The sequence below is a fragment of the Cyprinus carpio genome, chromosome A21 (assembly GCF_018340385.1).
Source record: "Cyprinus carpio isolate SPL01 chromosome A21, ASM1834038v1, whole genome shotgun sequence".
NCBI classification, from domain to species: Eukaryota; Metazoa; Chordata; class Actinopteri; order Cypriniformes; family Cyprinidae; genus Cyprinus; species Cyprinus carpio.
Window position 1 is genome coordinate 15,038,521 of NC_056592.1, and position 26,837 is coordinate 15,065,357.

The window sequence follows — 26,837 nt, forward strand, 5'->3', positions numbered from 1 at the left end:
AACATTACAGAGAAGAATAGGGATAAATATTAATTGCCTAAAATATTTTATCTGATTAGCAGCATAGTACATTGTAAATGAGTTTGCGCATAATGCATGACTGACGCATTAATCCGTGAAGTGGAAGCAAAATGGGATATTTCTGATGCCTACACAAACTGACAACATATCCACAGATGTCAAAGACCACAAGGCTTTCTTTGATGCACAGACTTTAACTCTCCCTATGAAAACATGCTAAAAGGAGCAGTCAAATGGACAGACGTGAGATTACATGTGCTTTGTTAACTCTGAAACTGCAGTGGATGAGATCACAGAATGCAAGGCTGTGACCTGGTTTCCACTGGTTACCATTGTTTTATGATGTTTCAGTCAACTTGACGGGATGGAAAAAGATTAAACAAGAATTGAGGATATGGACCAGACTTTTTGTCTGGACAGGAACCAACAAAACGAACTGTACACTCCTAAAAATGAAGTTTCTTTATTGCCATTGATGGCACTATGGAAAACCTTTATGTTATTTGATTGTTATAGTGGAAGAAGGTTCTTTAGATTAATAAAATATTCTTTACACTAAGAAAAAAATGGTTCTTTTAGCAACTGTTTACCTAAACATTATTTGAAAAATCTAAAATTAAAACTAAAGGTTCCAAAAAGGTTTTTTTGCGGTGTTGCCTTATTTTCTTAGTGTGAAGAGAAGAACATTGTAATAATCTAAACAACCTAAAAACTAAAAGAACCATTATTTTCTTAGTGTGAAGAGAAGAACATTGTAATAATCTAAAGAACCTTTTATCTAAACTTTTTTCAAATATAAAGAACCTTTTGTTAAAAGGAAAAGTTCCATGGGTTTTAAAACTTCTTTGTGGAACCATCAATGCCAATAAAGAACATTTATTTTTAATAGTATTCTATGCCATTGCTGCAAAAAACACCTTTTGGAACTTATTTTTAAGAAAATATGTATTAAAACCTGCCAATGTTTATTATGTTACACTGAATACAAAGTAGATAGAAATCTTTCCTTAGATTGTTGACGCTCGTCCAAGTTCATTTCTTGGAAAAGTTACAGATTAAGTCTATTTTTCTGAAGATAATGGGCCCCCTGCTTGGGAGAGTGATCTGAACTTCACCAAGGCCGATGGGAGATTTATTTTATAACACCAGCAGATCCTCCCTCACACTACACCTCAGAAAGAGCCGGCGGGTATGAATCTCAGGTTAAAGTTTATTTTATTTCACAGCAAAGCTGAAGCTGATACCATACTAAACCTGCCGGGATTGGACAGTATCAACAGTGCAAAAATGTTGAAACTGATCAGTAAGCCACTTTTCTCTCCTTCTGGATCTCTGCCCAATACTCCTTTACTCACATAAATAAGACACTGTGACTTCTGACACAGTCTAACTGATAAGAATAAGAATAACTCTTCACATGGGATCACCTGATGCCTCTTTATGACCAGACCTTCTGATATACTCCATAAGTAAACATATATAATTCTGAAAATAGACAGTTATATGACATGGCATTAGAAACCTTGAAAGCAACCTAGTATGCACTAGTGTGTGTATATATTGATAGTATATATTTTATATATATATATATATATATATATATACACAGTATATACTAGTGCATACTAGGTTGGTTTCTAATGCATGCGCTTTCAGTTTTGAACGTTAACAAGGTTATGGTCATGTACTTAATTATCTTTTTGGTAGTTTACACAGTCTATAAATATCACATTCACCATTAAAATCAGATTACATTCAAATTTTAGCTGATTTTTTTAGTTGTTTCAAAGCTGCATATAAATTTAATTGGCCATTTCAGGTGACAAGTTTTAGTGTGTGTTCTTGAGCAGAAGGCTACAAGTAAGCAGTAAACTAACTCACTAACGAAATAAATAAATTGAATAAAATTATTACAGGAAATAATACAAATAAAAATGATTTAGGAAAATAATAAATAGAAAAAAATACAATTAAAAAAAAAAATTAAAAATAATAAAGAATAAATATAAAAACAAATAACAATAAAGCATAAAAAAAAAAAAAAAAAAAACAAATAACAAAAAAACAAATAATATTTTAACATTATAACGTTAAACTTGTCACAGTATTTGAACCTTTAAACATGAAGGATGGGCGGAGAAATGGGTGATACACATACTTCCTGATTGGTTCAAGCCAACGGATGGGTGGAGAAATGGGTGTGTCACAGTTTGTTTATACTACGTCACCTCGCTTCATAGTCAAATCGTAGACTCACGAGCTGATGCCGATTACTCGCGCGCACAGGCTGAGAAGGTAAATACAACAGACTCAAGATATCGGCGCCTTCACATCAGAAACCAAGAGGTAATTTTTCACTATTTTAAATTTATTCGACATCGATCCATCTTAAATCCAAAATAAAAAAATAATAACATATCATCACATCATTACACTCTTAACCACAAGATGAAGCCTGGCTCCATTATTGCACTATACGGGTATCTGATGCAATCCAACTCCTGCATGTAATCATCTTGTCAAATTAACTTACATCAACGACATTAACTGTATTACATAAAATAATATTTTAATGTATGCATTAGCCGTGCAATGATTTAAAAAATTGTTTTGAAAACGTAACGTTACATTAGATAAGTGCACTATTGTCAACAAACAATAGCCTAATGTACATGAATAAATTGTGAATAAATTAATTACAAAGTAAATTGTCATTTCATCCTACGAAATTAATGTCATATGAATATTTTGCTGTTGCAAATATTCGTTTATCCTGTGCATATTATTTATCTTAATTTGTTACTTGTCTAATTATAAGATAACACACCTTCAATGTTGTCGATCACAACTATTCGTGCTTCTTTTATTCTGTTATTTTGGAGGATTATTTATCAGTGAAATGAATCATATGTGTGTCCTAGCGAGCCAGGGAGACCGGACACCGGTGATTAAATAGGCTAGAATTCAAGTGTCCGTTTACATTTCTCATCTGCTTTGTTTTTGTTCCACACATTTGCTGGAGACTATCTTATATTTAAGATTTTGACAAAACGTTGCGGTTTTAGGTCTAGGCGCGTTTCATTCATTGAAGCGAGTTCCCGCTCGTCGGACACATTGGACATTGTGCCCCGGAAGTTGCATCTATTGTAACATTGCATCAGCCCAGAACTGATTGGTGCCGGATCTCATACATATCCCTGTTACAAATGACGCTGTTTTAATATTACGTCTTATAGGTACATTATTCATCCATATACTTTACCCCTACTTAAAAAAACAAAACAATCATAATACAACTTCCTGAGTTTTGGAACATATTCTGATACAACCACCTTTAATTTGCACATATGGTGATCGTTTTTTGCTGGTTTAATCTGCATCAGACCAAACCATTTATTTTAGTAGAAAACAAACAACCCAAAATTTTTTTTACAACAAAAATTAAAAACCTATTATAAACAACATGCAGAACTAATTAAAAACATAAAAAACAAATTAGTATAAAAAAAATAACAATAATAAAAAAAATGAACATTAAAAAAAATATTTAACTATAATATAATATCAGTACATTATTATTGAATAAAATAAATCAGAGCACAACATATGTAATATACTTTAAATAACCAAAAAAACAAAATAACAAATAATGATTGTTAGTGAATAAACTGAATAGAATAGTTTTCCTGTGAACAGCATATGGCATTTGGGTGCTATTCTTTAAAGAACCAATTAACCAACATCAGTAATCCCAAATTTCCATATTTTCCAACATCTACATAGAAAAGTAAAACAGAAAAACACAAAAAAAACACATTTGCCATACCTCACAAAAACCATATTAATAAACAACAGTAGTAGACACAAACAGTACTGTTGGCTTGCCGCACAATAACTTTTTCATTTAGCTCTATTTACTTGTTTTGCAACTGTATTGGTTGAACAAATTTGCAATCATCAGTTAACGATTACATCCATAATACAAACCAATTCTGGTGGATTTATTGGAGTGAAACCCTCAAGTTTGTTCAGTTTGAAGGATCTCTGGCTGGTATTTTGCACAATCTGTGGAGCCCTGTTAAGGGGGCTGTGCTATCTGAGAGGTTGCCAGGTTCATTCACAGCAGTATGTGCCACCCTGAGGCCTGAATAAGTCTGTTTCATAACCATGAACAGTTGAGTTCTTGAAGAATGAAGCTCATGCTGGTTTCTGCTTGTAATATGGCACTTGTGGCCAGTGGAACCTGTGGATCCCTAAACAGTTTTGTAGTATCTCCTTCTCTGTGCCATTTCTTGTTGGGTTAACTCAACCTGACATCCCCGGCTCAAATTTTTATTTTTGCTAATATTTTTTCTGAAGAAACATAGACATGTATAGTGATGAAAGACAACATATTTAATGTCATGGATGAATATTTACTGAGTAATCCACTAGAGGGAGATCGGTAGGTCTTTTAGTAAAATCTGTTGACTTTTGCAATTTTTTTCTCCAAAGTTTGCATGCCTGTAACTCAAGAGGTATTTAATATATCTTAATGCCCTTTTAGATATTTGGACTTCAATAACTTTCCTTTCGGCATCTTCATCTTCAAGTCCCTATATGGTTCGGTTCCAGAGATATTGGAATTGGGAATGATTGTTCCTGGCAAATCCTGTCATGAGGAATAACTGTAATAAGACTGAACATGCCTTTAATGTCTCTCAATGGGTCAAACCTAATATCCTTCATGTCTCAAATCGTTTATTACATTATGCAATCACCCAATTTCATAGTTTCAGGTGAATTGTACTTATTAAACTTTGAATAGGGGGTTCGTGGTGTTAGTTTTGACATTTTAGATGTTTGACTAACACATTTACTGAGTTGCGATAATACAAAATCCATTCTGCAGAAAAGCTAACCAAAACAAAAACAACACCTAATGTAAACCAATGGAGTCCTCGCTCTCCTGTTAAGAAGGTTAACCAGTTGGCGGGTCTTTATGTAAGCCTCTTAGAATCCATTGAGGTATTTATTTTGAGAAAAGCCCAGTGAGTCACTTCAAAACACTAACATCTCACACTCGTGTATGGGTTACTCGAAACTTTAATAGACATGATGAGTGCTGTACTGTAGCCCATGTGTCTGTACTTCAATTTCCTACATGTCTAAGCCTGTGCATTTAGTGATCAACATTGTTGCTACAAGCCTGCACATAGTGTTCAAACTTAATAAGTGGGTCGATTACATTACACTTTTTTTTTAATCCTAACTATTAATTAATATAAAATACATAATTCAATTAATTTAATTCAAATATAATAAAAAGACAAGACTATATATATATATATATATATATGTGTGTGTGTATATATATATATATATATATATATATATATATATATATATATATATATATATATATATATATATATATATATATATATATATATATATATATATATATATACATTTTTGTTTGTTTGTTTGTTTTTCTGTTTTATGTCAGGCAAAAGAAACAAGACACATTTTAAAAAATGAAATTCTTTAGAAGAAAACCTCATCTGGCATGATTGTATCTATTTTGTAGAAAAATAAAAAAATTAACAATGTCCTATTAAAATTTGAAAAACTTTTATCTGTCAAATCATTGTCTTAAGGTGCAACGTAATCATATTTATAAATGAAAAATTATTGAAAATACTTGTATGTATTTATATATATATTTAAAGGTTTTAATTTCACAAGTAAAAAAAATAAAATTACATAAGTTAAAGAAAAGTATAATAAAGAAAATTGAAAGTATAAAAATACAAGCTAATTAAATATTAATAATACTAAAACAACAGTGGTAATGCAAATATATAGATTTTTACTTGATGGTTACACCACATGAGATTATGTTTCAATGTTTCTTGAAAATGGTATAAAGGTTTTACAAAACTATGTGAAATCACCACGAATACAAGAACTTGCCGCATGTGTGTTTTAAACTAGATTTTGAAAATATATATTTTAAATATAATACTACATTCACCCAAGTCAAGTGTGGAGTTACAATAAAATGTGTAGGTTTCGTCTGTGTGCCAGTTTCCATGGGATAACAGACGTCATGACATTCATGAATTTCTCATAGCCAGATCAAAAGCCTTTAAGATTTAATTTCGCCTACGTGTCACCCCGCCATCCTCGTGGAGACCACAAGAAAAAGATTAGTGCTGCCGCCCTCACTGTAGCCTATCATAGATGTGTGTACTGTACAGCCCAAAAAGAAACTCATGGTAGGGAACATTTTCAAGGCAACTGATATGGGTGCACTCTATAACCTCCACAACAGGTCAAGGCTCCATCCTGGTACAAAGGAGGACTTTCTCAACCGCTAGATATACTAGAACACATTTAATATGTTGTATATGCATATTCATTTCACGATATCAAAAAGCGCAGAGTAGTGAAAGAAAGCAGCTATTGTATGCGTTTTGTAAGACCACAACAGTGGCTTAAAGCTCTGAGCTCTTGCCGCAATTCAGACCGCTAAGAATCTTGCCAGCTGCTCTGCCAAGTGAAACAAACCCCCTCACAGATAAAAAGAGTCTATTTCAGCCCCTCCATTGTACGGTGATTTACAGGGATGTTTTTGTTTCCCCCCCCATCCTCTCTCCTCTTTGTCAAACCTCACTTTGATCCGGCACATGGGGTTCTTTGCGAGAATTTCCACAACTTTCATGAAGCCATTTTTAGCAATTTCATTGTTCTAGTTTTGTTGTTTTTGTGACACGTTTTATTCATAAGTGATAAATAACTGACGTCCGTCATGGGACAAGAATTTGAATCGTCACGGCAGTTTATGCGACATGTAAGGAGATAGAATTAGAAGAGTTGTGTCAGTGTTTGTGCAGTTTTAATAGCTGTTGCTGCAACTCAAGTTTCAGTCATGTCCTCATTTGCGCATGTTTTCAAATCCTTTCTGTTTGGCATCGCTGTAAACGTCATCACCAGTAAGAATGATGACCTAGGTAAAGAACCGTCAACATCAGTGTAATAATTCCTCATAAAAAAAAAACACCATCAAACAACATGATAAGATATAACAAGAGCTCTTTAAACAGAGCGCTCTGATAAGGAGTCTAGCGGGTCAATTAGATACTGAAAGGGTCTCACAGAACAATGTGGAGTTTGTTGGTAAAGCACTACAGTCAGTATGTTGTCATACGCAATTATAGTTGAGCTAAGTTTTTGTGTAGTTGAGGTCGAGCTGAAGTCGACTCGAGAATGCGTAAATGAACATTTTGAAGCACCCCTCCCAGCCTTTTATGATTTCGGACTAAAGCATTTAAAATTATATTTTAATAATTGGTAAGGATTATGAATATGAAATCAGTCAGTTAAGTCGTAGTCACATTAGCAAATTCTTGCAAAATTTTGCAGGAATACCGTATGTTGTCAGTGAATTTGACCAACTTTTTTAATCTTTGGATAACAAATTGAAATGACTGGATTTTTTTGTATTAATTTCCTCCATAGGAATTTCAAAAATAACCTTAAAGGGTAAATTTTGTCATTAATCACTTACCCCCATGTCGTTCCAAACCCATAAAAACTTTGTTCGTCTTCAGAACACAATTTAAGATATTTTGGATGAAAACCGGGAGGCTTGTGACTGTCCCATTGACTGCCAAGTAAATAACAGTGTCAAGATCCAGAAAAGTATGAAAGACATCGTCAGATTAGTCCATCTGTCACAGTCACAAGCCTCCCAGTTTTCATCCAAAATATCTTAAATTGTGTTCCGAAGACAAACAAAGCTTTTATGGGTTTGGAACGGCATGGGGGTAAGTGATTAATGACAAAATTTTCATTTTGGGGTGGACTAACCCTTTAATAAAGACTTCTAAGCTAAATCACAACATTACTTCTTGTGTTGGGAGTTCACTGCTGAGCACTTTTGTCATGGTTCTTGTTTCTGTATAAACATAGACTTATCTAATTGATAGATCCAAAGCCATTTCAGGGATTTCAGGATTATGGGTAGGTTTTTTTTTTTTCTTTTCTAAACATTTTATACACACCATAATTCACCCTGCTTTATGGTTTCTATGGAAGCTTTTATCATTGCTTTAAAACTTCAGATCTCATTGTAGGTCTGTCTTGACAAGTTTATACATTACCATTCAAAAGTTTGGGGTCAGTAATAATATATAATAATATTATATATATATATATATATATATATATATATATATATATATATATATATATATATATATATATATATATTATATATTCAGCAAGTCGCATTAAAGTAACAGTAAAGACAATTTATAATATTACAAAATATTTCTATTTAAAATAAATGCTGCTCTTTTGAACTATCTATTTGCCAGAGAATCCTGATAGAAATGTAATGTATGTAAATGTAAAAATGTTAAACAGCACAACATTTTTTCAGTTTTCAGACATTGATAATAAGAAATGTTTCTGAATTTAATTAGTTAAAAAGTTTATACTTTTAATATAATTTATAATATAAAGTTTATACTTTATTTTTTGATTAAATAAATGCAGCCTTGGTGAGCATAAGAGACTTCAAAAACATTAACATCTTACCGACCCCAAGTTTTTAAACAGTACTATATGTTATGTTTAAAAACCAAATGTCTATGGAAAAATCCTCTTTACTCCCTGTTGTGCTCTGTTGCTTGATACTGCCTTTGATTGCTATTATTTTTCACTTTTGTTAATCAAATCAGATATGGTCTTGGTTGTGAACAGGACAAAACTTTAGTTCCATATTCATGTCAAGACTTTTCCTCTGGGAATACTACTTTACTAGATCAGTGCGTAATTGATTCCATTTTTATATTCAGCCCTAACCAACTATTTAATTAGAGGGCAGAAATCTGAAGATTTGGGACAAATCCTTTTTCCAAAGACTCTTTATTCTGGGAATTCTTTGTAACTCCTTCAGCAGTAAAGAACTCTGAGAATCACAAAGAAAATTTGGCACTGAGGTGTGAAGAAAAAAAAAAAAAAATGAGATATGTCCTGACTGAACCAGTTTGTTCAAACCTTGGCGTACTGCCTTTGGCAACCGACTGTCACACCCAAATATGTCTAATTCTTCCTTCCTCTTTTTTGTGCTCTTCTAGGCACACAAGTAACTGAGAGCTCCAAAAAACAAGCACATCCAAGAACCTCACCAGATCTGTCTCCTCATTCTGCATTAATCATGGTGGACAAAATGGCCTCTTTTGGACATGCGCTGCTGCGCCGTCGTATGCTGGACTGCTCTGGGGACGAAACAAGGTTCGCCCGATGTCTGTCCACTCTAGATCTGGTGGCGCTCGGCGTGGGCTCCACACTTGGCGCTGGAGTCTATGTGTTGGCTGGGGAGGTTGCAAGAGAGAAGGCAGGTCCTGCTATCGTCTTATGCTTCCTTGTGGCTGCACTTTCCTCCATGCTGGCCGGACTGTGCTATGCAGAGTTCGGCGCACGAGTCCCTAAGACTGGATCTGCGTACTTATACAGCTACGTGACAGTGGGAGAAATCTGGGCCTTCATCACTGGTTGGAACCTCATCCTCTCATATGTTATAGGTAAGTGTGTCCAGTAGCAGTTGATGATCATCATGATGATTTGGAGAAATCAGTTGTTACTATAACTGCAATATAAAAGCCGGTTCTTGTTTTCAGGTACAGCTAGTGTGGCGCGAGCGTGGAGCTCTACGTTCGATAATCTGGTCGAGCAGAAGATCTCTAACTTCTTCAGGGCGTCTATGGCCATGAAGGTTCCTGGGAAAGTTCTTGCAGAATATCCGGACCTGTTTGCCCTCATTCTCATCCTGCTACTCAGTGGTGAGATATCTGAAACTAGAAATCATAATTTAAATATGGTATTTAAAGATTTACAGATTTAAAAAAAAGGAAGAAAAAAGTCTATTTACTAATCAGAAAAGTTTATTCTCGTTATTAACAAACCATTAACTATGATTCTGCCTTAATGAATTCCTTATTTGCTGCTTAGTACGGTAGTTGTTACATTTAGGTATAAAATTATAATTAAAAAGAATAATAGCGACCTTATGAACATTTATCCCTAAGCATAAAGTTTAAATAATCTCTATATATTTGAGTGAATAAGTGAATGATTAAATAAGAGTTTTCTGATTTTTGATGTACGGTTTCCTTCAGGACTGCTTGCTTTTGGTGTAAGTGAATCTGCTCTGGTAAACAAGATCTTCACTGGGATCAACCTGATAGTGCTGGGCTTTGTCATCATCTCTGGGTTTGTCAAAGGCAACACAGCCAACTGGAACCTCACATATGAGGACTTCGTCAATGATACAAATATCACCGACCCAGAGTAAGTTGTTTCAGCCACAAGCTGCTTTTGAAGTGGTGCAAATGAGGATTTCTTACAGTTGTGCAGTGGATAATGTGATTTCGTGCACAAAATACATGCAAGAGACTTGACAAATCCATTTGTTCTCACAGATGGGTAGAAAGCACATTTGGAAGTGGAGGTTTCGCACCGTTCGGCTTTGGCGGCATCTTATCCGGCGCAGCCACCTGTTTCTACGCCTTTGTGGGCTTTGATTGCATTGCTACAACAAGTACGTCTTTTAAATGTCATAATTATAGAGCACGAATACTGATTGCTCAACATTATGTTTTTGTTTCTTCTCAAACCATCTGCAGGGTGAGTCATAAATGTATGTGGTTCACTTTAACCTTATTTTTTCCTGTAGGTGAGGAAGCCAAGAACCCGAAGCGCTCCATCCCTGTGGGCATTGTGGCCTCTCTGCTCATTTGCTTCTTTGCTTACTTTGGTGTGTCAGCTGCACTTACGCTCATGATGCCCTACTACAAACTCAACACCCAGAGTCCCCTGCCCGAGGCCTTCAGTTACGTAGGATGGGCACCGGCACGCTATATCGTAGCCGTCGGTTCACTCTGTGCCCTTTCGACAAGGTAACTCAAGAACTGTTTTACCTGTAATGTTTTCGTTCAACATTTTCCATTTATCTCAATCTTTGTTTTATTTCTATCTTAGCTTGTTAGGTTCTATGTTCCCTATGCCTCGAGTGATCTACGCTATGGCAGAGGACGGGCTGCTCTTCCGTTCCCTCTCCAAGATGAACAAGAAAACCAAAACTCCTCTGCTGGCGACTATTGTGTCTGGAATAGTGGCAGGTGTGAGACGTTTTTTTGTTTGTTTGTGTTCACACATTTTTGTTCCAACTGAAATCAGAAATGTGGCAGCCATTCGGTTTATATACAGTTATGTGGATTGTGGACCAATGAGATTTCACTGTGGGCGGAGCTACCCAGTGCATTTCTGCAGAAATGGAAACATAATGTTTGTTTTTGTGAGTGCTCTGATAAAAACGTATATTTACACGGCAGCGATAGCTTTTATCACATTGTGTCTGGCGTTTAACCTCTTAAAGGTGGTGATGTTTTGTAAGTTTTGATGTGGATGGATTTTCAAACTTGTTTTATGTTTTCTCTTTTTTAGCTCTCATGGCGTTTCTGTTTGATTTGGCTGCTTTGGTTGATCTCATGTCCATTGGGACACTGCTTGCATACTCTCTGGTGGCCGTGTGTGTTCTCATCCTCAGGTAGGTTAAACCCAACAACACAAACACTAGTTTGCTACTATCAACTGCCTAAATTGTTTAGAGAGGCCATATTGTACATTGTTTCTAATTTAGCATTCATAATTCATCATTTAGTATTACACTACCATTTCCATTTAAAAAGACTCCTTTTTGTAAATGACCTTTATGTTTGGCCAATTTTTTTTGTACACTATTGGTGAAATGTTTTGAGTCTTTAAGAAGTCCCTCTCACCAAATCTGCATTTATTTGATCAAAAATACACTAAAGTAGTATTATTGTAAAAATTGTATTTCAATATATTATTATTTAAAATAACTGTTTTGTATTTAAATATATTTGAAAACGTAGTTTATTAGTGCTCCAGAAATGTTTCTTAATATTATGAATTTTGAAAACAGTTGTGCTGCTTAATATTAATGTTGTAACAATGATATTTTTCCCCCCTGGTATTCTTTGATGATTAAAAATGGAAAAGAATAGCATTTAATAGAAATAATAAATTGATCAATTGAGTGCATTCTTGCTGAATAAAAGTATTAAAATATCTTACTGTCCCTAAAAGGATGCATGTTGTGGGGCTGCTGTTGGGTCCTTTATGTGCTTGGTTTGACTAAGTGAGATGGTTTTGTTTCTAGATATCAGCCAGGCACCCTGAACTCTTCCAGTCAGACTGAGAAACTGGTGGAACTGGTCGGTGGGGAGAAGGTGGCTGTATGTGGAGATAGTGGAGATGAATATGGCATAGACCTGGATGACAATCCCCGCAAAGAGAAATTCTCCCTGAAACTCCTCCTGGTTCCTTCCAAGGACTCGCCGACTGAAATGTCAGGAACTATTGTCTACGTCACAACCGCTGTTATCTGTGAGTGAAGATTTGCTTCATTGTCACTGCTTGATGAATAATAGCTATTAAAGGGATGGCTGATCCAATTTAAAATATAAACAAAAATCTTAAAATGACTGGTTTTATATGCTACAAGTGGATTGAGGCATCACAACATTATAATGTACAGTATAAAACTGGATATTGTTTTTGAGATACTTAAGAGTTTTTAAATCATGACGGTTATAATACACGGGGCAACTTTTTGAGCAATGTTGCTGGGCAGCCAGGTGAGACACAGGGCCCACGACTGATCTAAAGTATCCAGATAGAAACTGTTGCCCATTCTCATTCGGAAAGTACTCAAGCAACATTGCTCAAAAAAGTTGCCTTCAATGTTTGTAAATACTAACTTGAAATGAGAGTTAGAGGTATTGTGCAACCCTGGTGTGAATTTGTGCTAAAAATATACAATACTGTTAAAAAAGTGTGAGGTCAGTAATAGGGATGTAAAGATTAACCGCATGCCGGTTGAAAAACGATTAAAATATGTGACGATTCAAATCGGTTGAGATGCTAAACAAATCGTGATTCATTTAGGTGTAGGAGTTTAAATTAATGCATGTCTGAAGGGAACTTACTGTCTTTAGAAAAGTTTAAATGGTATTTTTTCTTTTCATCTTGCGTCTGTTTAATGCACATTAAAATTCATAAGTGCAGCGCTGCTTTGTTTACAGCAGAAACCAAGGAAACGCTTTAAGTACCACCTGCTGGCAGAGAGTGAATCTGCGTCTCATTCAGCTCGTCTGCTGTTTCTGTTTCATGCAGATATTTTTTATGTATAGTTTCACAAAACTGTTGCTTCAAATTTCGAAATTATACAATCTTATTTAGATTAAAAACTGCTCATGTTGCATGTATGCAGCATTTTTGTTTGGATCATGATTAAAATATTTAAATTTTGTCATTTAGCAGATGCTTTTATTTTAAAACGACTTACAAATGAGGACAATAGAAGCAATCAAAACAAACAAAAAAGCAAATGCAAGTGCTATATTAGTATATTATTATAGTGTTATATTTCAGTTTCACAAAGAAATGTGCAGAATTTTGTCCAAGCAATAATAAAAGGACACATTTAATTTATAATTTGTCTTAAATCGAATCATGAAATCAAAATCGTGAATCGAATCGAATCGTGAGTTGAGTGAATCATTACATCCCTGGTCAGTCAGACAAAATGTATACAAAAATATATTAAGCAATAAATATTAAACTGTTTTTGATAATATTATTGAGCACGAATTGAAATGATTTCTGCTCAGATTTCACCTTAGAAATGTATTCAAATAGAAACAGTTATTTAATTTGTAATAATATTTCAAAGTATTACTGTTTTACTCTACATAAATGGTGGTGTAGTGTATGTATGTACATTCTTATTTGCATTTATTTCATTATGATTCAGTAATATAGTTGGGTGGATTTGGCTGATCCTGAATCTGTTGATTATGGACTAATTCCAATATTCTCTTGTCTTCGTAGCTGTGCTGATCACTGTGCTGTGCATGGTTTTGGCGCTGCGTCTGGAAGCCATCATGAATCTCGAGATCGTGTGGGTGACGACGTGTGTCATTCTGGTCCTGCTGTGCATCCTGTGTGTCATTGTGATCTGGAGGCAGCCTGAGAGCAAAGAAGCTCTCACCTTCAAGGTACCAGATGTCCTCATTATTGATTCTACCTTTTATTATGCTATAAATATTTGCCTCGGGCTTAAACGTAAGCACTGAAGTGATGTAAAAGGAAATGTGTTATTATAACATAAATACTCACAGACTTAAAGGGACAGATCACCCATAAATGAAAGGTCTGTCAGCATTTACTCACCCTTGTGTCATTTCAAACTTGAATGAATTCCTTTCTTCTGTGTAGCAATAGATATGTGGCCCTATGAAAATTTAATTTATAATGTAACACGCAATGTCACCAAATTTTTCTTCCATTTTTTAATTTAACAGTAAACCTATGTCTTTAACTGTTTGCCAAAAATGAAGATTAATTTGATTGCATTTTAAAAGATGAATTAATTTGTTAATGATTTATGCCTTTATTTGATTACCACAACCAATAAATTTGTATTTGTATTTATAAAACATAAATCTAGAAAAATGTAAACAAACAGCAGAGAAAGTCTGGAAAAAAAATAAAACATTTCTAAGGGCCCTATTACTGTACAAAATAATAAAAAAAGGATAAATTATTAAAGTTTGACAAATTCAATTAATTAGACATATTTTTTTTATTTTAAAATGTAATTAAATAATTAAAACAGAAAACATTGAATTTTTGGAGGAAAAAAAAAACAGATTTCATAGGGCCTTTAAATATGTGATTTTTCTTAAACTTTTGATAAATTAAGGATAGATTGTAAAATTTTCATTAATTAATTAGACATGCATTTTAATAGCAAATTTAATTTGTTGATGGGATCCAGAAATACTAAAATAAAAAAAAAAATGGAATTTGGGAAAAAAGAAAACGGATTTCATAAGGCCTTCAGACTATGATCCCATCCACTTGATATCAGACATGTTTGATATTTTGGGTTGATTTTAGCATGCATGGTTTTCATTTGTCATGTCTCCTAGCAACGAGGCGCATATTTCTGCCTGAGTTTGTTCTGTTCAGAGCGACCTATGAAGTGCTTTAGTGTATGATGCTCAGTTTTTCCTCTGTAACCATTTACAAAATCAGCAAGTCTACGATGACTAGTATTTTCAAATTTGCTCATGTTTTAAAGCTCATACAGTTTCTTAATCTTCCTGTGTGCAGGTGCCTCTGTTGCCCTGTCTTAATCACATCAGTACATTTATCAACACCCATCTAAAGATTCATCTTTACATCCCCAACATCAACCGCTTCACCGTCTGGATGGCTATCGGTGAGTACATCTCTTCATTTAACTCCTGCCTGCAAAAGCATCCAGTTTGTTTCCTTCCTTCCAAACCACCCACTTCTTTTCTCATGTTCGTTCCCAGGTTTTGCAATCTACTTTGGATACGGCATCCGGAACAGCACCGAGGGCATAAACAGCTCCCTCCGAAAATACGAGCCAGCCCTTCAAAACAAAAGCCCCATATACATAGGCGGTGAGGAGAGTGAAGTGGATTGCATTTCTCCTTGATAGGAAGAGAATGATGGGCATGCTGCCCTACGTATTTTTGTTGAAGTCTGCAGATTTATTGTAAAAATCATGGCTCATTTATTGTAGAAACTGCCCCAAGCATCTCAATTGCAACCCTCTCGAAATGAACCCTAAGAGTTTTCCGTTAGAGATTGTCGTGCAGCCTTGGCCCTCCAGTACTGTAAATGCTGGTTTCAAAGTCCTGGCTAGTACTGTAATTGCTGTATTGTCTGGCAGACAATGAGCTGACTGTGTACAGGGTATTTTATTTTCAGGATCGAGCTCCAAGCACATTGTTTGTGAGCTAAAGCCTTTGGGTCCAAAATGGTTTCCCAGCACGAGGTTGTGAAGTGTTCAGTCCCCTAGTGTTCAGAATTTGAAAATGGCAAAACCGTTGGACAGTATTTGTGCTCATTTGTTACTGTTAGACAGAATAATTGAAGAAATGAAACTGAAAAAAAAAAACTGACTGACTGACTGAAAGCTTTTAGACATGTTCAGCTTTGCTAAAATCCCATGAGTTTGAGAGTTGTCCAAAGAGTGTATGGATAGAAAAATGGTTTCCATTTCCTAAGCATGATGGCAGTATGCTATTAGCACTGCTGTCTGCTGTATGTTGGGATAATGTTATTGGCCAGTGTGGTATCAAATGATTTTGATGTATTTTACTGTGTGTGTGTGTGTGTGTGTGTGTGTGCGCGCGCGAGAGAGAGAGAGAGAGAGAGATTTTGAATGGAATATACAAGGTTGCGCCAGAATCTGTTCCGTTTTACAAAATACTAAATTATTTTTATATTGACATGTATAGTTTACCCATCCAACTCCTTAAACTTGATGATTTTTCTTTGGTATACTGTATAACAGTGCTACAACACAACACATAAATAACCTTACCAAATAAACTATCTTCCAAAACAAAACCAACTACACTACAAAACAAAATTTTAATATTAAAATTTTTTATTATTATTATTATTATTATTATTATTTAATATTCTTATTCTGGAAGTATGCCTTGAATTGAAACGTGACAGTAGAGACATGTATAATGTTAAAATATTAATGTTAAAAATGAAATAATAATAAAATTGATTTGAATATAATAAAATTATAATAAACTTACAATGTATCAAAATATTAAAATGCTGCATTTTAAACTATATTTAAATAGAAAATGGTTATTTAGAGTTATAATTTATTTAAGTTTATAATAATTCTTATTATTTATAGTTTTTTGAACAAATAAATTTAGCCTTGATGAGCATAAGAGACTTAAATCACAACTTTAATGGTGGTGTATCTACAGTTATCTGTGCCAACTGGTAATATGATTCTTAAAGCTACTTCTATTGTTTGAAGGAAATACCCCATAACTATCTTTCATTTAATACATTATCAAAAACAATCTTTAATCAGAAAACATGCTTACTTGCCACACTTACTGTAATAACCAACTCACAGGTCAAGGGTAAATCCTAAACTGGCCTGAAGACTGAAAACCTAAAGAAACAGGTTTTGAACGGCCTTTGTTTCATATCTGAAGGTGTAGATACTTGAGAAAAAGTGTCACTTTTATTGTTTTTATTATTCGATTAGATTTTTTTTTAGTTTCCATTGAAACTTGTTCTTGGCAGCTTGGCTGTTGAGCTCATGTCATCTATTTTTTTGTGTTTATTGTAGAGAATTTTTAGTGTAGTGTTTAGTTTACTGTTGCTCAATCAAACTCGTTGATTATCTTGGGCTCCCATCATACCTTTTTGATATTTTATGGTATGAATATTAAGCCCTTCAGGTTTTTTTTTTTTTCAGTGTAAACTAATTGTTCAGATAATCGAAAGAGCAGCAGAGGCTTGTCTACACGACAGAATAGAGTAGAAATTGTTTAAAACCACTATTATTTTTAAACCCGTTTTAACGAAGCATATTTTGTATAGCTTTGCTATTATATTAGTGTTTCACAATCAGCTAAAAATGGTTATGTTTACATGTACCAGAAATGTAGAGTTTAGCGTGTAAACGAAGTCAGTTTGGAGACGTATGTCTCCTGTAGATCAGTGCCTGAAGTTTCAAATGTACCTCAAAGATGTCTGGTATATCAATACATACCAAGTCATATGCCTTTGAGATACACTTGTAGTGTTACATGTGTTTATCAGTATATAAATATATATATATTGTTTGTCTTTGGGTTTTTTAAACTGTAAATATTCATGCCATGTACAAAGAAAATGAACTGTATTATAAAAATTCTGTTCATGTTTTTCTTTTCTTTTTTAAATAAAATGTTTCGCAAAACAACAGAGGCAGTTTGTTGTGGCTTTAATGCAAAATATATAAGTAGGAAATGATTTTATACACAAAATCTTTTGTCACATTTTATTGATAGTTCGTCTCATCTCTCACACAAGAACATCCAATACACACATAAAACACATACCAAACAACTAAATTAAATAATAAAAATCAGGAATACAAAATAAAACTTACATACAAACAGATACTTACCTCACGTTATGAAAGAGTGAACTTTATTAAGAACCAAACCAGAAAAAAACAGGGACATGATTTAACAGTGCTTTAAAAATCGACAAAGTCTCTGGAAGTGTCTGTAATGACATCATGAGTCATTCTGAATGAGGAAAAGTGTGAGAAGTTCAAATGTGGCTCCCCATAACTGAACATTTTAACAATGATCTCATTGATTTGAATGTAGCGATTGAAAACACATTTTATTTAGTGTTTATTGGGTCTTTTAACAATCATGAGGGTGAAACCTTGAAGGGAAAACAGACTTCTCATATTGCCCATTATTGGTCTGACCCCTGCAGGCGAAATTTGTCATTTTCTCCTCATCCGTCCATGAGGTTTGACCATAAGGAACAGAATTTCTCCCCCTACTGTTGAAGTTGTGAAATCAGAGGTCCCAGCATATAAATAATCAATATAGACTACCATTCAAAACATTGTGGTTGGTAAGATTTTTTTTGTTTTGAACTGAGTCTATTGTTTTCACCAAGGCTGCATTAATTTGATCAAAAATACAGTAAAAATGGCAATATTATGAAATATAATTACAGTTTGATTTTTTTTCTATTACAATATATTTCAAAATGTAATTAGTCATGACTCCATTCTTCAGTGTCTCATGGTGCTTCAGAAATCAGCTGATTTGGTGCCCAAGAAACATTTCTTAAAATGATCAATGGTAAAAACAGTTGTGCTGCTTGATATAATATTTTTTTTCCTATTCTTTGATGAATGGAAAGTTGAAAGAACGGCACATATTTGAACTTTTAATATGTCTTTACTGTCACCTTTGATCAATTTAACGCATCCTAACTTAATAAAACCATGAATGAAAAAAAAAAAAAGAAAAACAAAAAAAAAAGGAAAAAAATAAAAAAAATAGGATATTAATGAGTATCTTTAGTGAACACATTAGGAGCTATTTAGTCCAATGGGATATTTGGATTGGTGTGTTCCTCCTGTACATGCTCCCAAATGATCCATCATTTCTAGGTGAACTTTTGGTGTAAACTTTCGGATCAGTCTTTGCTCCAAAGGATCAGTGTTTCTGCATTTTTTTTACTCCCACAACTCAGTTCTCTAGGTTCCATCCTGCCAGATTGACCAAGAAGACTTGCCAAAGCTCCAGGAAATTCACATTTGCTGATATCTCGCTCATTATTTGAAGAGAATAGGAACTTTATCTGAAGTAACTATGAAAGCAGGAAACATTGATTGAGGGGGCGAGAGTATCTGTGGGTTGTCAAGCTAAGGGAGAACGAAAGCACTGGTTTTGCAGTGAAGGAGCATGATACAGAAGTCACTTGATCAACAGAGGCAGCGGCGGTCGCTCTTGGTCACCTCCTCGGATGAGTGCACCACGTTGGGCACGAAACCGCTCTTAACACCCTCCCAGCCCTCCTGGATGGTGATCTCACCACTTTTGACTAAATCGTAGATATCGCGCGTCAGCTCCGTGAAGGCCCTCTCTACGTTTATGGCGTCGCGCGCGGAGGTCTCCACGTAGCGCATGCCGTAAGCGGCTGCCAGTTTCTCTGCCTCCTGCCGGCTCACCTGCCGCTGCTGCTCCAGGTCACACTTGTGGCCGACCAGTAAGAAGACAATGCTGTGCGGCTGCACGTGACTGCGTGCTTCCTCCAGCCACTCGTGGACATTCTGGAAGGAGCGGCTGTTGGTGATGTCGAAAAGCAAAAGGCCACCCACTGAATTACGATAATAAGCCCTTGTGATAGATCTAGCAAAAATACAAATTAAAAAGGATGACATAACATTAAACCAACAACAAAAAACTAGAATTTAAATACATGAAATTTGGATTCAATTACATTAAACTAGCATGTAAATACTTGATGTGAAATTGATGCTAACAGCTTATAAGAAAGCTATAAGCAGAAAATGATTACAGCCTGAAATCCAGGAATCTAGTGAGCACTTCGAAATAGTTTATCAAACATATGCAATTCTATATCATCTTTTAATTCAACTAAAGAACTAATAAAGTACAATTAAAAAATTCAATTAAAATTAAAATTTAATTAAAGAAAAGAAAAGAAATTAAAAATTAAAAAAAAAAAAAATCCATAAAGTAAAAAAAAATAAAAATATGGAACAAGATTGCATGAGAGGAAAATGTCAAAGTCTCTGTGTATATAGTTACTATAATGTGTTATAAGAAGCATACGCGTACATATGGATTTAGTACCAAGACAATACTCAAATACCAAGAGTAAATTGTAAAAAGAAAGAAGAAAAACAAAGATTATTGGAGTACATTTTACAAGACAATACTATTTAAGATATTCTACTTTAAAACTGATTTCTTTTTACCATTTCTTTGTTATTATTTGTAAAATTTACTAGCAATTTCTGAGTGAAAACTGTTTCTACACCAATTTTTAGTGTAATAAGTGCACAGTAATATTTCTTCTGTCAGTGTTTTAAAATGTTTTATTTTTAGTTTAATGTCTGAGATTGCATGTACTGTCCTCTCACATTTGGGGGTTTTTAAATAAAAAAATAAAATCATGAATTTATCTTCCTTCTTAAGCATGATGAAGTCATGCCACAAGTCTCCTATTTTGAACGGTTTTTTTTAAGCATGATGAATTCATTAAGCAACTGTGTTAACGTGTGCCAACAGTGTTTAGTTAGCTTAAGTAGCAGTAAAGTGCATTTGATTGGTCAAAAAATCTGTGTAGTGCAGGATGAAGCATCAATATTTTGGCTTGTTTACCTGGAAGAGAAAGACTATACGTTTGAATGCATTTATCTGCCAAAAAAATAATTTTGTCAATGTTTAGGTGTATGCTATCATATAGAAAGCCTCAAAGCTAACAATCATAGACTAAAAGCCACAAGTCTCCTATTTTGAATGGTTTAGAATTACAGTTAGAGAATGCATGTAACTGTGATAGCTACATGTAAATGTCATCAAATAGCACCAGATGTACCTGAATCTCTCTTGGCCTGCCGTGTCCCAGATCTGAAGCTTGATGCGTTTGCCTGGTTCAATCTCTACCAGACGAGAGAAGAAGTCCACGCCAACAGTAGGATCAGACACCTGTGCAAAACGTCCTTCTGTGAAGCGTCTGATCAAACAAGACTTCCCCACCGTCGAGTCGCCAATGACAATCAGCCGGAACTGGTACAGCCATATAGCTTCCATATCTTATTTGATCTGTCAATGAACAACAGTGTTTTGTTATTAGATTACACAGTAATAAATGTTTTCTGAGTAAATAGTTGAATAGTTAAAAAAAAAAACATTATGCAAACATTTACTTATCCTTGAATTTTCATTTTTGTGTAGGCTATTATTCAACTCAAATACATTATTATTATTATTATTATTATTATTATTATTATTATTATTATTATTAACAAAAAATCAAATTTAAAATAACATTATACAATTATAAACTGAGCCTCGTTCTTTAAATGGACGACTATCCTTCAAATGTATAATTACCTTATTCCATATATGATGCGAGACCCTTAATTTGTATGGCAGTCCAAATTATACTTTTATACATTGGAATGATGTTGAAAATTGTTAATAAAAAAAAAATTGTCATTAAAATCTTTTTTGAGTAGGCCCATGTGAATCTCTGAGATGGTACCAGACCTAAATTTTTATGTTAAAATGTAATATAATTTATATGATTTCATAAACTGTTTAACACGACCTCTTAAGTATCCAAACGATAATGAATTTTAAAACAATTTAGCATCTCTCGATATACGACTTTCTAAAGCTAAGTTAGCTAATACAGTAGATGCTTGCAGGCCTATGAGTCGAGCATCGCACTTGTTTAAAGAAATCGCTCTATGAACACATATTATTGTATATTTCGTGTAATTATTACCTTGGTTATGCTTCTCAGTGTCTGAGGATGGCAAGCCCCATATTCTTCGCTGTCTTTCAGTCAGAAAGCGTATAATACCGTGGCGTTCCCAAGCAAGGCATCCGAGCACACCCGAATGTTTTTGAGGATAAATGTGCAACTAGTCCCGCACTAACTGAACAAACGAATGAACATAATCGACTGGGGCGTTTGCGTTAAGATCTGTTAGTTTCAGAATGCCCATAAATTCTTTGTAAATTCATATTGACGATCTCATGATTAGCGATAAAGTGATGTTTGTGAAAATGTGCTGATAAAATGGCAGCATCATGAGCATCATATAGCCTGACTCATCCCTCATCAGTACCATTACCGTAATAACTAATAGAGCGACGCTCAGAGCTTCTGAAAACTGAATAAATAAGCTTTCCTTTTGTTAGGATAGGACAGTATTTGGACGAGATACAGCTAGGCCTATTTGAATATCTGGAATGCATATTACTAATCAAAAATTAAGTTTTTATATATTTACAGTAGGAAATTTACTAAATATTTTCATGGAACATGATCTTTACTTAATATCCTAATGATTTTTGGCATAAAATAAAAATCTATAATTTTATCCCAAACAGTGTAGCCTATTGTTGGATATTGCTACAAATATACCCATGCGATTTATAAATGGTTTTGTGCTCCAGGGTCACATATGCCAACTCTCATCACTCGCCTTAATTTTGAGCATTTAAATTCAAATTATTATTTTTGTTTTTAAACATCTAATAGAGTGGAAACTAAATAGCCTACCGAACAAATGCATAAACCATCGTTTAAAATGTTATATAGACATACAGACATTTATATAGACATTTTATGTCCGTATTACAATTGTTAAACACAAGCACAATAAATTAAAGATACACGCACTGGAACAAATAAAGCAAATCACAACATAAATCACATTAAACTTAATCAAAGATTTAGCTGCTTATATTGAAATAAAATTATAATAGTTTTTATATGCCACAAAACTCGGAGGAACTTTAACAAATCTCTATTTGTGTAAGTAACACTTAGATATAATCAAAATATTATTGTTAGACCAGTCTGACAAATGTAAACACTCCCATGTTGTGCAGTTTTATGGGTACATTGGGAGATGCAGCGAACCCCACTTTTGGTGATATTAAATAATCTTTAAAATATAAAATGTTTATATCGTATAAAAGTGCAATATTATTACTTCTGTTCCCACAAAGTTATCTATGTATCTTTTAACAAATGTTACAAATGTACAAAACATGATCTTAAAACAAATGTAACAAATGTTTTTAAATTAATCAATCAGATGGGGCGTGGCTATGAGGCAACGTGTGTTAATGGGCGTGGCGTTCTTGAGTTCCATTATTCATCACAACAATAATATAATAAGAAGAACCATATTATACGTCAACCTTTTTTTTACGTCAACTTTGTTTTCTTTCTCATGTGGAGCTAATGGGAAGGTAAAGCTTGTAACACAATATGTGCTTGTAAATAGTAAGAAGGACGAGAAAAAGTATAGCCTAACAGCGGTTTGACCTAACTTTGAGCATTATATAAACATTTTAAGAGCGCGTGCCTCTCACAAACTGTAATCCTACAACAATGATCAATGGATAAGCTGTGAAACATAAGAGCACTCATGTGCTACAAACTGTACAAAAAATAGGTCAGTGCGTTTATGATCCGGGTGTTTATTTGCTATTTTTTAAGTCATCATGCAGAAAGAACATTTATTCAAAGTTCTAGTCATCGGAGACCTCGGAGTTGGAAAAACGTCGATAATCAAACGATACGCTCATCAGGTATTTTCTCAACATTATCGCGCGACCATTGGAGTGGATTTTGCTCTTAAAGTCCTTCACTGGGACAGTCAGACGGTGGTCCGGCTGCAGTTATGGGACATAGCAGGTACGTTCTCCTATTAAAATCTTTAATATTTAAAGTGAAGCTATGTTAAACATATCCCGCTGGGTTTGTTTTATTTTACTTTACAAGATGCTGAAATTCACATTATTTATTGCTAGTCCAAAGGCAATTAAAGTAACACGATATATTAGACAATTTTTGTATACTGTTGGTGGTCCATATAACAGGCTATGTTATATCATTGTAAGTAGCTATTGCCTCTCTAAAAATCTCCTCCCGCTGAGTTTCCTTGTGTGAATGTGAAGGAATGTGTCTTGTGTTAATCTCAGCTGGTCTCATACTCGTGCTAAAGTCACATGAGTGTTTGAGGTAAAGTCCCTAAAAACACACACACACACACACACACACACACACACATAGAGACAGTGTAGATCAATTACAGTGTTATAGTATGATTTATTATTAAGAAAAACATTAAAAACAAAAATCAAAAAATCATTATGATATATATTTAACATCCAATTTCAACCACCAAACTCTTCCATCACAACATCGTCTTAGGACAGGAGCGCTATGGGAACATGACACGGGTTTACTATCGGGAGGCCGTGGGAGCCCTCATAGTATTTGATGTGACCAGAGCTTCCACATTTGATGCAGTGCTGAAATGGAAAGACGACCTGGACTTAAAGGTCACTCTCAGCAACGGCAAACCTGTCCCAACTGTGCTTTTGGCCAACAAGTCTGACCAGTCACGTGAAGGTCTGCGTTCCCAGATTCCAAAGCTTGATACATTCTGCAAAGAGAATGGATTTGTGGGCTGGTTTGAGACCTCTGCAAAGGTGAGGGGTTTATTTTGTGACCCTGAGCAGGATCGTATCTGACCATACTATATGAACTACTTAGATTTATGGATGTTCATGATCATCCATTGGTTCTGCTCTATTTTCACAGATGTAGAGATATAGAATCAGGATCTGTGTATGTGTAGCTATTTGCATGTTTGCACTTAACACAAATACAGCAAGAATGCATTGTGCTTATTAGCAGGAAGGCCACTGTTTACCATCTACAGTCCCATTTTAATGAGTTACACAGTTGTGTGTGAAAGGTATAAAGTGGTTCCTCGGATAAATGGCATGACACCCAACTGTCTGAAACATTTTAACTCTGGATCACCTTTATCACTTTATGACTGTGCTCTTTTTATAAACTTTCTTTTTAACTTTTTAATACAGTTTAAAATTCCACCAGGCAGATTACAGCTGCCTCTATATATTTCTAAGCATAATCTGGGGTGGATTTGCATTAAATGTTATACCATACAACTGTTGCATTCATCCTCGGGTAAATGTCACATGATCTGAGCTGTAGAGACAGTGCTTTTTTACATGCAGACTGCGTAAACAACAACAAAAAAAAACCTTCCATGTAATAGTATGAGTGGCATATCCACTTATGTATGCATTAGAATAATATTTGACATGCAGTTGGGAATTATGTGTGATAAAATGATTATAAATTATATACAAGTGTATGTGTTCAAAAGTTTGGGTCAATAACATTTTTTATAAGATATCTAATACTTTTTTAAACAAAGAAACAATAAAATCAAAAAAATTCAAAAAAAAATCATAAAAATTCTAAAAAATATGTTTAAAATAAATGATGTTCTTTTGAAATTTTTATTAATCAAAGAATATCATAAAATCCACAAAAATATTAACAAAAAAACATCAATCATCAAAACTGATACCAAAATTAAAACAAAAAAGACACCAAAATCATTTGTAATATGAAATGTAATATTAATATTAGAATACTGAATATTAGAACAGTTTCTGAAGGATCACGTGACACTGAAGACTAGAGTAATGATTCAGATGTTCCATCACAGGAACAAAATACATTTTTAAATGTATTAAAATAAAAAAATCAATTAAAAAAATAAAAACATTTTACAATATTACAGTTTTTAAACATAATATAAACAAATAAACATATCCTTAATGCTCAAAATACCAAACCTAAATTAAATCCCCAAACTTTACAATGGTACTAACCCCAAACTTTTCAACGGTGATGTATGTGGCTGTAATATAGGGTTATGCTTTGTGATCTTATTATCTGAATGACTCCCATATTCTTTGTGTTTCATTTTTCACCCACTGAAGGAGAACACAAACATTGAGACGGCAGCTAAATGTCTGGTGGATCACATTTTAGCCCATGAGGAGAACATCACCAGCAACACAGACCCAGATGTGGTGGCCCTTCCCGGGTACAACAACAACACAAAAGAACGGGTCCGAGCCAGATGCACAGCATGTTCCAAATTTTGAATACAGGAGGATGAAAGTCACTGTTTTCATCCTGTTTTCATTGTTATAGATTTAAGGGTACTCAGCCATTTGATGGTAATCCCAAAACAATGAGATTCCTCTTCGAGACACAAGAAATGCAACAAAATGGCGGGGACTGTGAAGAAGGATTGTGCTGATTATATGTAGCGTGAAATCTCACATCATTAGATAGCCTACACTGTGTTGGTGACGCTTCGAGTTTCAAGGATTTCACTCATCAGTGTTCTGTTTACAGGTAAATGCTCTGCTATTTTAGCCAAGTAACAGCTATTTAATAACACAAGTCCAGTTAAAAAAATATGCATTTCTTGCTGTTTTGTGTGCGGCCTCTTTGAAAGCATGTAATATTTATTAAAAGTGGCCTCTGATTCAGTTATATAAAAAAACTGTTATGTGCACACAAAATACCTTAATACTTGCACAGCTACAGTATCTAAGAATGTTATCCTGCAACCTCTTGCATTAACAAATAAAGCATACAGTATTTTCCCTCATGTAAGCTCTTGAATATGATATTGTAGTCCTGCGCAATTCAGGCTTGTGCAATGAAAAAAAGGGAAGACGCAC

The 26,837-nt window shown here is 34.3% G+C and overlaps 3 protein-coding genes across 3 annotated transcripts; 2 read left to right on the forward strand and 1 right to left on the reverse strand.

The window, feature by feature from the left end:
• The first annotated feature begins 2,297 nt into the window (after positions 1-2,297).
• Positions 2,298-16,501, forward strand: slc7a3a (solute carrier family 7 member 3a). Its single transcript, XM_042711020.1, has 12 exons — positions 2,298-2,367; positions 9,150-9,596; positions 9,693-9,854; positions 10,191-10,362; positions 10,494-10,612; positions 10,748-10,970; positions 11,053-11,192; positions 11,518-11,620; positions 12,257-12,483; positions 13,990-14,156; positions 15,277-15,385; positions 15,483-16,501. The coding sequence occupies exons 2-12, from the start codon at positions 9,230-9,232 to the stop codon at positions 15,626-15,628; spliced, it is 1,935 nt and encodes a 644-aa protein (XP_042566954.1). The 5' UTR covers positions 2,298-2,367; positions 9,150-9,229; the 3' UTR covers positions 15,629-16,501.
• A 2,528-nt stretch (positions 16,502-19,029) lies between these two features.
• On the reverse strand, positions 19,030-22,337 carry rab39ba (RAB39B, member RAS oncogene family a). Its single transcript, XM_019074488.2, has 3 exons — positions 22,021-22,337; positions 21,106-21,332; positions 19,030-19,889 (listed from the first exon to the last, which is right to left on the reverse strand). The coding sequence occupies exons 2-3, from the start codon at positions 21,318-21,320 to the stop codon at positions 19,463-19,465; spliced, it is 642 nt and encodes a 213-aa protein (XP_018930033.2). The 5' UTR covers positions 21,321-21,332; positions 22,021-22,337; the 3' UTR covers positions 19,030-19,462.
• A 1,119-nt stretch (positions 22,338-23,456) lies between these two features.
• rab38c (RAB38c, member of RAS oncogene family) lies at positions 23,457-26,759 on the forward strand. Its single transcript, XM_019074489.2, has 3 exons — positions 23,457-23,949; positions 24,469-24,749; positions 26,082-26,759. The coding sequence occupies exons 1-3, from the start codon at positions 23,757-23,759 to the stop codon at positions 26,247-26,249; spliced, it is 642 nt and encodes a 213-aa protein (XP_018930034.2). The 5' UTR covers positions 23,457-23,756; the 3' UTR covers positions 26,250-26,759.
• The last annotated feature ends 78 nt before the right edge of the window (positions 26,760-26,837 follow it).